Source organism: Melozone crissalis, unplaced genomic scaffold, assembly GCF_028551555.1.
Source record: "Melozone crissalis strain CALT ecotype California unplaced genomic scaffold, PUWL_Pcris_2 ptg000023l_1, whole genome shotgun sequence".
Lineage (NCBI taxonomy): Eukaryota > Metazoa > Chordata > Aves > Passeriformes > Passerellidae > Melozone > Melozone crissalis.
Window position 1 is genome coordinate 36205908 of NW_026535801.1, and position 12434 is coordinate 36218341.

The 12434-nt window shown below is 41.2% G+C and overlaps 1 protein-coding gene across 1 annotated transcript in view; it reads right to left on the reverse strand.

Moving 5' to 3' along the window:
* LOC128938258 (von Willebrand factor D and EGF domain-containing protein-like) overlaps nt 1-12434 on the reverse strand; it is a 171944-nt gene that overhangs the window by 129692 nt on the left and 29818 nt on the right. Inside the window, 1 exon segment of the mRNA XM_054278405.1 lies at nt 2423-2607. Coding sequence (XP_054134380.1) covers nt 2423-2607 — 185 coding nt within the window.

Below are 12434 nucleotides of genomic sequence, written 5' to 3' on the forward strand. Positions count from 1 at the left end.
TCTGTTCAGGGTTTTGTCTTTGACTTTTTTAATTAAAATCAGCTCGCTCCAGCCAGACTGGAATGTCCAATAATAACTGCTTATTAAGAAGTGGAAGCTGCACAGTTATTAATTTAAATTATTTTGTTCCAGAGGTTTTGCTGAAATTAAATGGGAAACCAAATCAAACAATGATTTAATTAAGTGGAAGAGATAGAATGTAGAGGCAGATTTAGAAGGTGAAGATCTAAAAGAAGTGTATTCTTTCAGTTTTGACATCTAACAGATGTAATCCTTCATCAGCATGGCGAAGCAGAGATTTACTGTCATTCAGAGGATAATGAAGAAACCAATGGCAAGAATTATGTTACAAGATAAGAAACTAAACTAATGAATATACCTTCACAAACCTGAATGAAAAACTCCAGAGAAGAGATTAAAAGAAACAAAAGCGTGCATTGTTAGAAAGCAATCTCATACAGCTGAGCATTGCTGCACACTCAAAATTGCTGAAATATAATGAAAAATTAAATTATATTATAGAATATATATGTACATTTCTAGAGCAACCTGGAAAACTTCATAGTGCATTGGGATATTTGAGGATGCCAAATGAAATTAATATTTCAATAATAAGCCTGCCACTTAATTAATGTCAATAAGATTTATAGTTTATATATGCAAAGTGTTAAAAATTCTACAGAAATAACAACTATCTCTTAACATTTCACTCAATGTTAAATTATTAAGGTAAACTTCAGTTGTGATGAGTTCACAGGTCCAGTTTGAATGGATATAAAATGATTTTGCTAATTTTGAGAGGGTTCTCCAGCTAGAGTAGAATCACCCCAAACCAAAGATCCTGGCACTCTAGGTTGAATATTTAATCTTTTAAATAATTTATGGTAATTAGTTTATTATTTTCTGAATAATTTTGTTTAACTTTATGTTTGAAATTATGTTAACCTCCTGAAGTTGGGATATTTGAGGTGGCCGTGACTTTAGTGAGGGGCTCAAGTTGCTCTGGCAACAATGATTGCAAGTCGAACATTATTGTCATACATATTAAACACAGATAAAACCAGATAATTATTGTTTTGTCTCTTTTATAGCCAATGGTGGAGGGTTTTTTGCTCCACAAAGCCATTAGCATACTTATGAAACTAAAGAATGCAAGAATTGATTCAATGCAGAAAGAGGTTCAACTTTAACTCTTCCTTCAGTTTCCCCAAAGATCACTTTAAATATTTTTTTTCTGACTTTTCCCTTCTGATTTCATCAGCAGAAGAAGTCCCTAACTCATAATAATTTATATGAGAGAAGAGGCAGGCTGCAGAATCCATTCTTAAAGCCATACAGTTGCTTGGAAAAAGCACAGCTTGAGGTGACATACATGGTTTACTAAAAATCTCTCTGTGGAGCTGGAAAACACCTGGCTTTATGCTGTATTTCCTAGTCTGGCTGAATATTGGCTGTTCCATGGGGATTCTGGTCTCTGACTGATGCCCTTGCATGTGACAGTGGTGTTGTTGGTTTTGATGGTGATGGTGGAGGTTTTGTTGTCATTATTCTTGTTATTATTATTATTATTATTATTATTATTATTATTATTATTATTACTATCATCATCATCATCATCATCATCACCACCACCATTCAAGTGCTTTTCCTATTGGGTTTTTTGTTACTGAAATGGCTCCTGAGGTATTAAAGAGTCTTTTTTCCCAGCCCCACAACCAAAGAAGAAGTTGAGATTCCTCGGCTCTGCCTTTCAAGGTTGTTTATTTTCTCTTATCTATTACATTCTTTCTCTGACCTGCTGAGATCTGTCTGGCAGGTCAGGTTGATGCACACTGACTGCCCTTGGGGTGGTGTTATCTTTTTATACTAAGGACTACGCGTATTTTATTTACAATAATTTTCCAATACCTATCACCTATGTTAGGCAGTCTGTCTCTACTCTAAACCAATCCAGAAGTGTCACCATCACAACAGAAGATGAAGATGAAGAAGAAGAAGAAGAAAAAGAAGAAGAAGAAGAAGAAAGAAGAAGAAGAAGAAAGACAGGACATGCCCAGATTCCTCCATCTTGCCTCTTGAACCTCCATTCTAAAAACGCCAAAATTCTACTTTTTCACCTTGTGACAAATTCACTATCATTCTACTCAAACTCTTGTGGCTTGTAAATATTCACACAAAGTTGATAATTGTTTCCATGGGCTAAAACCAAAGGCACAGGTGTCTTTGACTCCGTGCCAAGGTCTCTGAGCCCCTTGCCAGGGTCTCAAGTCCTCCAGGGCACCCAGAGGAATGTCCTGGGTTCCAACACACCCCCCTATCCCCAGTGTATACACAGCCTAGGACAGCACAGAGAGGGATGGGGAAGGAAACCCCCCCAGAGGGTTTATTGCAGCTCCCAGGGGAGAGCTCAGGTTCTGCTGACCTCGACACATCTGGTGGGCATTTCCACGGGCCGCTGGCCGAGCATGAGGCGGTACCATGCTGGTGGCAAGGAGTGATCACACACCAGCTCCTGGCTGGCTGCCCTCTGCAGCTCCAGGGAGTCGAAGCTGGTGCTCCTGCGGGGGTCGCGGAGGATGCGGTGTCCCCCTGGCCAGCACTCGGGAGCTGGGGAGGATGGAGAGGGCAATGCGTCATTAGTTAATCACTTTAATTTAGACGCCACTAATGACTGCTCAAATATTGTCCGAGGTTGGAAATGGGTATGTGTATTCTATTCCTGTCTGTTAGAGGTGGGGCAGTTCTCTTCTGTTCACTGGGCAGTTTTCTTTATCTCTTCCACAACCAATCCTCCCTCTGGAAAATACCTTCTGTTAAAGGGCCATTAATTATTAATTATTGTCGCCCTGATTTTTTAAGATTTTCTTAGCCTTCTGATGTTGACATTCTTGTAACGAACTTTCTCACACAGTTTCTGTAAATAACTCATTGTTTTGCATTCTTTAATGAAGGAGGAGAAATTTGATGGACTGTTGGTTTGTCCAGTGTCATTGGAGAGGTGGCACTGCAGGTGGCACCTTCAATCCACTGTCATTTTTGGAAAACTATAAATGTTGGAGTCAGAAAATAAACTTCCATTTTTTCTTCCCCTTGAGAGCAGTGGTGTGCGCTTGTGTTCTTTCGTGTCCTATAGTGACAAATTATCTTCTGTTAATGGGCCATTAATTATTAATTATCTTCTGTTCATGGGCCATTGAGTGTCCCTGCATGGCTGATAAAATTCCATCATCCCACTGGGAGATGCTCTGCCCAGGCGGAGGAACCAAGAATTTCTACTTGGATATAACCTGAGGTTTTGGGCACCCCAGCAGCCTTTGCCCACTGCATTCCCAGAGGAGCAGCTTTCTGCTGCCCTGCATTGCCAGAGGGAGCCCAGGCCCATCTCCAGCAGCCCTGGAGCTGCAGAGGAAAACTCCCCCCTTGTGCAGGATCCCTGCTGCAGCAGAGCCACAGCTGGCACTGCAGGAGGGCTGAGCCCCCATGGGATGGGGCTGGGACACCGCCCTGGCACACAGGGGGTCAACTCCTGTTCTGACTCTGTCACTGTTTTTGGTTGTTTTTTTTTTATTTGTACTATTGCATTTGTATTTTTAATTTTCCTAGTAAAGAACTGTTACTCCTATTCTATATATTTGCCTGTGTCCCTTAATTTCAAACTTATAATAATTTGGAGGTTTACATTTTCCACTTGAAGGAAGGCTCCTTCCTTTCTTAGCAGACACCTGTCTTTTCCAACCAAGACTATCCTATATCCTTTTATGTTCTGATTTGTTTTAGGATTGGGATAATTTTCAAGGGAAACAAATCCAGATTTAAATATGTAAAGGTGGAAGCTTAGTAACATAAAGATCTTAGTTATCTACATTTTCCTCATATCTGAATCAGGACCAAACCCCTTCACCTTTTAACGTGTTTTCAGCCTAATTTTAGGGATTAACATCTGAGTGTCTCCTCCTCAGAAATCAAGTGTTTTGAGGTTCCAAAGCCTTGTGACCTTTGAAAGTACGTGGGGTTTTAATTTCATTTACTACACGCGTGAACAATTTAATCATGATATAAATTGATGCTCAAGTACAAAGTGCTCTTCACATGCTTTTAAATATGTGCTGAGAAGATTGAGAACAAGAAATGTTGAAAAGACAAAAAAAAAAACAAGAAATGGTATAAAAACACCAGCAAAGGGTTTTGAGAAATCAGCTCATGTTAGGCTTGCAAATATTGAAGCCGCAGGTCAGACTCACTTGAGCTTGGCATAAAGCCAAGCACATCAGGGCTTGCGTGTGTGCATCTCAAACTCTGAATCAAACCTGCTGCCCCTTGACGTGTGTTTGTTTACTCGCCTGCCCTGTTTATTTTCATACATTTCTTGACTTTTACAGAATATTGAATTCTTTTCTTCTCACCTAATAAAAAGAGGCCTTGTGGTGATTCTGTTAGAAGTTGTTTATCTCCAAAGAGCTGAGCAAAAATGGCCATTTCTTGGTTGTCTGAGCCATTCCCTGATGAGGCCAGGTCCCTTTTCCCCACGCCAGCACTGCAGAGTGGGTGCAGGAGGGGACTGAGGTGGAGCTGCTCTGCTCTGTGCCCCAGCAGTGGAAGGCTCAGCTAATTCCTTGCTGCAGTAATCTTTAATTGCTAATGATGATGTAAGAGGCAGAGGCCACATCACAGGAATTGCACAAACTGGCAGTTAGCAAAATCACCTCTTTTCACTGTAAATAGAGCTTATTTATGTGGCACTGCTGGCAGAGAATAAGACCCCTCCCCACAACTTAATTTTTCAAATGTCACTTTTCAGATTGTAACTCTGCTTTAATATTGTGCCAGTGGCACTCTGAAACACATTTATCATTTTTATTTTATTGACAAGATACTCAGAAGGTCAAAGTCAATCCATTTATGGCAGTATTTTTAAAGATTATTTTGATTGTGCCAAAGGCAAGGCAATGGTACACAAGACAAATGGGGACAAAATGTAGCGTAACGAAGGCTTTATTGCAATTTTCAGAGAGCTAAACTGTCAAAGCCATTGCAATTCCAATGCAAAATTCTGCTGAATTAATACAATTGCCTTTTTAAATAAAAAAGAAGTGCCCTAAGCTTTTCTTTCCTATAGGTAAGAGACATTTCAGAGAGGGAACATTTGGAAATATTGCACCTCTAATTAAATATGGGATCAAATTCCTTCTCTCAGAAGTCCTTTCTGGAGACCACATGGACACTGTCCTTTGCTAATTCCCAGCCCAAGGGAAGAGGTGACATTTCAGCAGACCAACTATTTTGCAAAAATGAAAAGTTTACCCTATATTTAAAACCCCTTGAAAAAATGCAGACCCTTGCTGACCCCTCCAGTACCACTCAAGGCTTCAGGAGTGTTAATGGGGACAGAATCTTGGCTCCTGATGCCTTTTGCTTGCCTGAATTGGCTCCTGTCTGAACAAAAGGAAAAAGAATCTAAAAGCAAACAGCTCTTTGCCACAGGAATCTTGCAAGGACATTGTAATGTAATTAATTGCATTCAGTTTCTCAATAATAATAATATCAAATAGTGCCTTTAGATGTAACTAATAGCCTTTTGCTTGATATGTATTAGCTATAATCCAAATTCACACCACATGTTGTGGTCTAACCAGTGATTAACTACTCTGTCTAAACAATGCAAATATATCAGACACTGACACATGGCTAATTATTTTTCATCCCTTGCATGGTTTTGTTTGCAGTAGTTTAGAAAAGGCTTTGTGAGATCATCAACAGAGGAGATGAACACTGCAGATGGGCCTGGCAGAGGCCAGGGAGGGACATGGGGGGCACCTCCAAGGTCCCTCAGGAGAGGAGCGTTCCTACAGAAAATTTAACAGCATTTGGGACAAAAAGCCATGTGTTTGGTCCCAAAGGGGCCCTGTCTCAAACAGCCACCTCTGAAGGTGTGTTTTGCCCTGAGTTCACTGCCAGAGTGAGTTTGTGTACCTGTGCCTGGGTTCAGCTGTGCTGGCAGGCTGTCACTGAGGGGCAGGATGGCAAATTGATCTGCTGTCACTGCCCTGGAGCCAGCCTGACGGGTTCTGTCCCCTGCCTGACACAGAGCAGACCCTGGTGGCACAAAAAGCCTCACCCAGGTTCTGCAGCCATGAGCCATGAGCAAAACAAACCCTCTATTACCGAGTTCCCCTTGTAAAATGGTGCTTATCATGGCCCCGTGACAGGGTGATTGCAAACTTTAACAAGCAAATTGCAGGCTGTGGTGCGAGTTAATTACCACTGGCTTTCCTGCAGAAATAAATGAATAAAGGCATCAGTGTAATCAGAATTTATTATAAAAATGTTATTTAAAAGAAGACAACAAGAAGGCACAGCTGAGCCCTGCTGGTTCTTCATCTGAGAGATGCCCACTTGTACCTTGAGGCTGCTGCAGCTACATTCAAATCAGATGAAACTTTCCTATTATTTTTAAATTCAGGTGCAGGTGTCAAGCTTATGGACAGCCATGAAGTGCTCAACATCCCAGCTGTCCCCTTCATGCCCACATTCATGTCTAGTATGGAACCAGTGCTGCTCTGGGCTATGCAGACTAGGTTGTCTTAAAAAGGAAATATTTCTTTTATTAAGAGAACAAATTTAATTTAATCCAGCACTACTCCTACTATTGTATTAAAGGGGCTCATGAAAAAAAAAAAAAAAAAGAAAAAGCTGGCTTTTTTAGGGAACTGGTCATTATGACTCATTCTGCAGTGAGATTTTGTGGCTCTCTATCCAGAGCTGTTGGAATTAAACGCTGGGTGTACCTGGTGCTTTAGTCTCCTGCAAAGAGCTGCTTCTTGAACTACCACCAACTCAATATAGCAAGGAGCTGTTGCTGAGACATAAACATTTGTTTGCCTTACTAGAGATTCAAAAGCTTTTATTTTTTTTTTTTTACTTAACAATTTTGTGTCAGAAAGTTGTGGCAAAGAGACACTGAGTATCTCCTTTTGACACTGAAAGCAAACAGATAATAATGCCTGCTGTATCTGCTAAGTGAAAATGACATTTGAGTAACTCTGGTGGTGTGATGGAGCAGGTTCCTTGGGGAAAAGCCTGTCTCCATCAAAGCCATCAGGAATGCTGCTGTTAATGCCTGGGTGTTGAGAGTCATCTGTTAATGTGTGGGAAAGGAGGGGCAGCCTGTGGGCGCTCTGGAGAGAGGAGAGCCTCCTGCAGAAGGCAGAAGCATCCAGAAATATCCCATGGAAAATGAGCAGGAGGTGGAGATCTGAACTGAATGTGCTGCTGTGGGCAGGGGTTTGGCTCTCAGCTAAAGGAAACATTGATGTGACCACAACTGGAGGAGATATTTGTGACAGCAGGTCCTGGGGACAGCCTGGAAGCCCTTTCTGTGCCAAACATGACTCTGAAAAGGTGAACATAGGGCATCATCACTTTGGGAGACTCCCTGCTTTGGGATACCCTCCCTGCCCACACATTTAACACCTGAAACACCCACTGCTGTTTCAAGCTGGATGCTCTGCAAACAGCTGAGTCCCTGCACACTTTTTGGACAGAGGTATTGGTGAGAAAAATGCTGCTTTGGGTATTTTTGCTGAGGTCTGTCCCTCCTGCTCATGGCCATGGGAAGAAGCAGCATCAGCCATATCAGAGATAAACCCAGGAAACTTAAGAGTGGCAGGCTGAAAAATCATAAGGAAATAACTTGCTAAATCTTTGCTTTCATTTCTAAAGACAGATGAGTACAAGTGTAATAGAGCTTTACTGTCCCTCCTGCTCCCAGCAAATATCAGTGGCTTAGGTGGAGGAAGGTTTAAGAAGTTGTGAGATTTTGTTTGTTTGCTTTGAATAGCGGCTGCAAATCAAATAATATCAATAGGTGATGGCAGCCAAGAAACCCTGCAAGAAATATAGTCCACAAGCCTGAGGGGCATGTTTGCTTTGGGCAAAGCCACACAATATATCTAAAGGGCATTCTAAAGCCTTGGGAAATGGCTGGCAAATTGTAAAATAACTTTTGTGTGGAGGGTGATTGCAAAGCCAGGGACTGATGCAGGCAATGCTAACCAAGAGCAGCATTTGGTGATGAGCTGTGATTGCTCTGTGACCAGGAATGATGGGTCCCCACATGCAGATTTCCTTCTTGCCATCACCTCCCATATTGTGGGAACTCAATCTGGAGTTTGCCCCAAAAATACATGTAGGCTTATGTATGTAAGCATACATACATTTAAAAAAATATGTATTTCAAATAATGTATGAGTTCTTGTGTTTTTGACGCTTGTATGACATACAGTAAATTTTTGAGGTCCCTCCCTCTGTGGCATGGCAGATTTTCACATTTCTGCTTTTTGTTTCTTACAGTCCACAGTGGAACAGAATCTTTTCTGTTGTGTTTGACTTTCTCTTGATGGGAAAATTATGAAGTATTTTCATTTGGAAAACTCTGAAATGCTGAGGCTGATAAACCATAACTCCAAATTAATTGCAGACAAAGGATGTGTTGTTGTTCCCTTTCTTATATTTCTGTTTTAGAAACAGAAGGAAACATTTTAATCACCAGCCACTTCCACGCTCAGGGGCTGGATTTCAGTGATGTAGAAAAGCTCACGTAAGAGTTTCTTAAGATTTCAGCATGTCAGTGCCATCTCTTCCCCAAATTGTCATTTACCACACATTGAAAGAGAGTTTGTGTAGAGAAGGAAAGGCAGATGTTGGGAAAGGGAAATTCTTTCCAGGCTCTTAATGGATGTGTTCAAAATAAATTTCAGTAGAAGCCAACCCATCTGAAAACAATTAAAATTTTTCTTTTTTCTTTATTAATAGATGTTCCAGGTGAACAAACATCTATTAGTAGATATTTGTAGCTAAGGAACACCTGACAGTTTATTAAAGATAAAAGTTCCTGCCCTTATTTCACCAATACTTTAAAGATTTTTGCTTCAATTATTCTGCCTGCTGATGACAAAAATTTTCATTCTTAATGATATTCAGAGGCAGAAATTTGTTGTGAATGTGACCGCGATCACTACATTAAAATGCTTGAACCATGAGTGCCCCTCTGGTGGATAAAACATAATAACTGTATTAAAAACCTTGGTAGCTAATAAATAAAGCTATTTTCAGAGATTTCAGAAGCACAGGAACCTCCTACTGAACTGAAATGATAAGGGAGCCCATTGTACAAACACCACACACTCGTAATGGCCAGGTCTTGAACAAGTCACAAAGCATTCACAAGGCAAAATTGATAGAGATAAATGAGCCATTGTGCAAAATGAATGTAATTATAGAAATTTTGACCCAGGAAGAGGCAAGAGGCTGAGCACCTGCTGAAAAGAATATGACATGCTATTTGTACTGAATAACAGGCAGATCTGAGAAAAAAATAAAAACCAAAACAAAAACCCTACAATCTGAAGGTGTTGCTTTATAATGCATCTGAATTTCATTTGTCTGGGAACAAGGTCACTTGTCATCCTGGTCTGCTGTGGAGCAAAGCAATAAACTATTGACAAACCAAGGGCCAGCACTCAGTTCCAGAGCAAACAATTATTTATTCACGCTCCTATCTCTTATCTTGCCTTGCATTTCTATTTTTAACTGGTGGTTTAGAAAGGAGGAATTGATTATGTGAGATATTCTTCTGGTTTGTGTATCCCCTGAATAATTTGCAGAATAATGAGCTGCACACAGCTCTCACAGGAGGATGCAGGGACAGGCAGAGAAGAATTTTGTGTGGGGCCAGGATGGGCTGATCAAATAGGTGAAAACAAGAGGTCCCTGTAGAGAGTGGGAGCAAAATCTGGGTATCTCCCTGGAAGGTTACTGTGGATTTTGGAGAACTGTCACAGCAGATGGGAAGGACAACACCTTCTTCAGTGTTCTATAAATACAGCAGATGAAGGAAGTTTTTATTTTCAGGGACTATGCATGTGTGGCCAACTGAAGTAAATGAGGCAAGAAGTGTCCAGCAGAATTGTTTTTCTTTAAAATGCTTCAATCTCCAAGAATCACTGTCTGGCATCTCTCATCAGTGTGGAAATTGCTCATGGATAATGTGGGGGACACAAAAAGGACAGGAAATGTCACATGGATAAAAAGCAATGGGCAGTTGTACAGGCCAGGTGAAGTCAGTGCACCTTCTTTACAAAATGCAGCCTCATTTAATAAATGTGCCATTTAGAAAAAACAGCAAAGCCAAATTGTGTCAATAGCTCTATTATGTTTGGCCAAATCTCCTCCTCACTCATTCTGGCTCAGTCCTAAAGCCAGGAAGGCTGAGAATCTGAATATAGAAATCACTTACTATTGCTGTATCACAACAGAATTCAAAGCCTCATAAATTTCCTTAAGTTATCTCTAAGTTAATCATGATGCCTTTAAGGGCTTCTCAATAAAAATCAATAAAAAGAAAATTATAATTATTGTTATTGATTGGTCTATTTTGCTCTCATCCCTCAGAATGAAAAAGTGAAATCAAAGGAAAAGGGTCTTTCTCACCTCCTAATCTCAGCTGAGCATACAGTCACAAATTTAGCTTTCCTAAATAGAAGCAACAAAAACACAAAAACAAGCTCACAGGTTTTGATTTTAGAAGCCACTGGGCTCTATTCAGATGGAAATTTGATTTCCATGGAGAGCTGGAGGTGTTTCTACACCTCAGCTATGACACTGGCTAATTACCATTCACGAGCCACACATTTTTCCAGACTGCCCCCACGGATAATGCTGCATTTGGCCACATTTTCCTGCACTTCCTCCCTGCAGTGCTGGATGTTGGTGATATTATGCTGGGTAAAGTGTCAGCACTCCCTTGCTGTCAGTGCTTCCAGCAGAGGCTGGTGAGCAGATAAGGGCACTCTGAGTGCAGGCAGCTCAGCGCTGCCAAATTCCAGGTCTGCTGTGTGTCCTGGGTGTGATTCAGCTCCTGTTGGATGCAGAGTGACCAGGCAATTTTTCCTGCTATTGTTTTGCTATTATTCATTGCTGTTATTCATCCCATTCACTGGCACAACAGTGCTTTAGCTCCTCACGTGTTTATAATGGGCTTTTCTGTCAGGGCTCTGACATTTAGGATGAATGGCTGGGTTCCCTCTTGCCTTTGGAGCAAGGTTTTATTTGTTACAGTGCTGCAGTAATGCACACAGACATGCTCCACTTCCCAGCTGCTGCACTAACCTGGAAGGATCTCTCCGCTAAAATTTAGGTTTTCTTTGACCCTGTCCTCCATCCCTTTGTGGGCTGTGTGAAACTGTGAGAGAGTTGATATGAAACAGGCTCATAGCACATAGCAGCTCCTGCTGTGGATGCAAAATGTTCTTCTCATGCATTATAGCACTCTGGATGGATTTAAAAAATATTGAAATAAAAGGTCATGAGCTAGAAATAGCCAGTAGTCTGCCTGGCCACTGTGATAAGATAAAGCTGTGTACTCCCAACCGTGGAATTGCGACATTAAGCCTAATAGATTTCTAAAATCCAAATTTATCAGCAATCCCCACTGTTTGTTTCTTCAGCTTTTGAAAAGCACTGATTGGGTACATATAGTCATGGTATCTTCAAACCTAAAAGAAATCAGTGCCTTCCTCCCATGGAAACAGGATTGTATCAGTTCCAGCCAGCATTTTCCGTGGGCCATGATGGAATTCCAGGGAATCTCACACACCTGGTTGTGTCTCTAGCACCTGGCAGAGGTCTGGTACTGCCTATTCACACCATGAAACAGCAAGGCCTTCAATTCCTATATACAAAAAGCCCCAGATAAATGTATTTGGTTGAATTTAATTCTCAGTCCTAACAGGCACTGAATTTCCTTTTTTTTGTTTTGTTTAGGGTCATCTCTGCTTTGGTTGCTCCACACAGATCTCTGCTTATTTACCAGAAGTAGTAGGACCATCAATAAAAATAGTAAGGTTTCAGAAACTTATAAGGCCTTCAGCTATAAGCTGCTTTTTGATGCAAAAGGAAATGCAGCTTAGCTGGTATCAGCTGAGTCTTCACCACATTTACAGCTGCTACCTGCGCAACCTTTTAGGATGTAATTACCATAACCATCTCCATAATTATATATATGTAAAGCCCAACACCTTTCTGTGGCCATGCAGCCAGATCTGTAGGTACAGATCTGCATGTTCACAGGGGATTAGGGAGGCACAGGAACAAACAGGAGACAATTGCTGCCCCATATGGTGCACATTATTGGCAGCTGTGCTCTGATCAGGATCAGCCGTGCAGAAGGCAAACCTACTGATTTCTTCTCATTTACACTGAATTAACTTTGATCACAGTGTAGGTTTGTGTGTTTTAAAGCTTCTGCTGTCTTAAATACGTGCCTGTGTCCTCAGAAGAGAGGAAATGAGCAGAAATGAGCCCTGTCCCTCAGTGGCTGATGGGGCTGTGGGAGGGTTTCCCGTGCAGGGATGGGCTGGAATGGGATGAGGATTTCT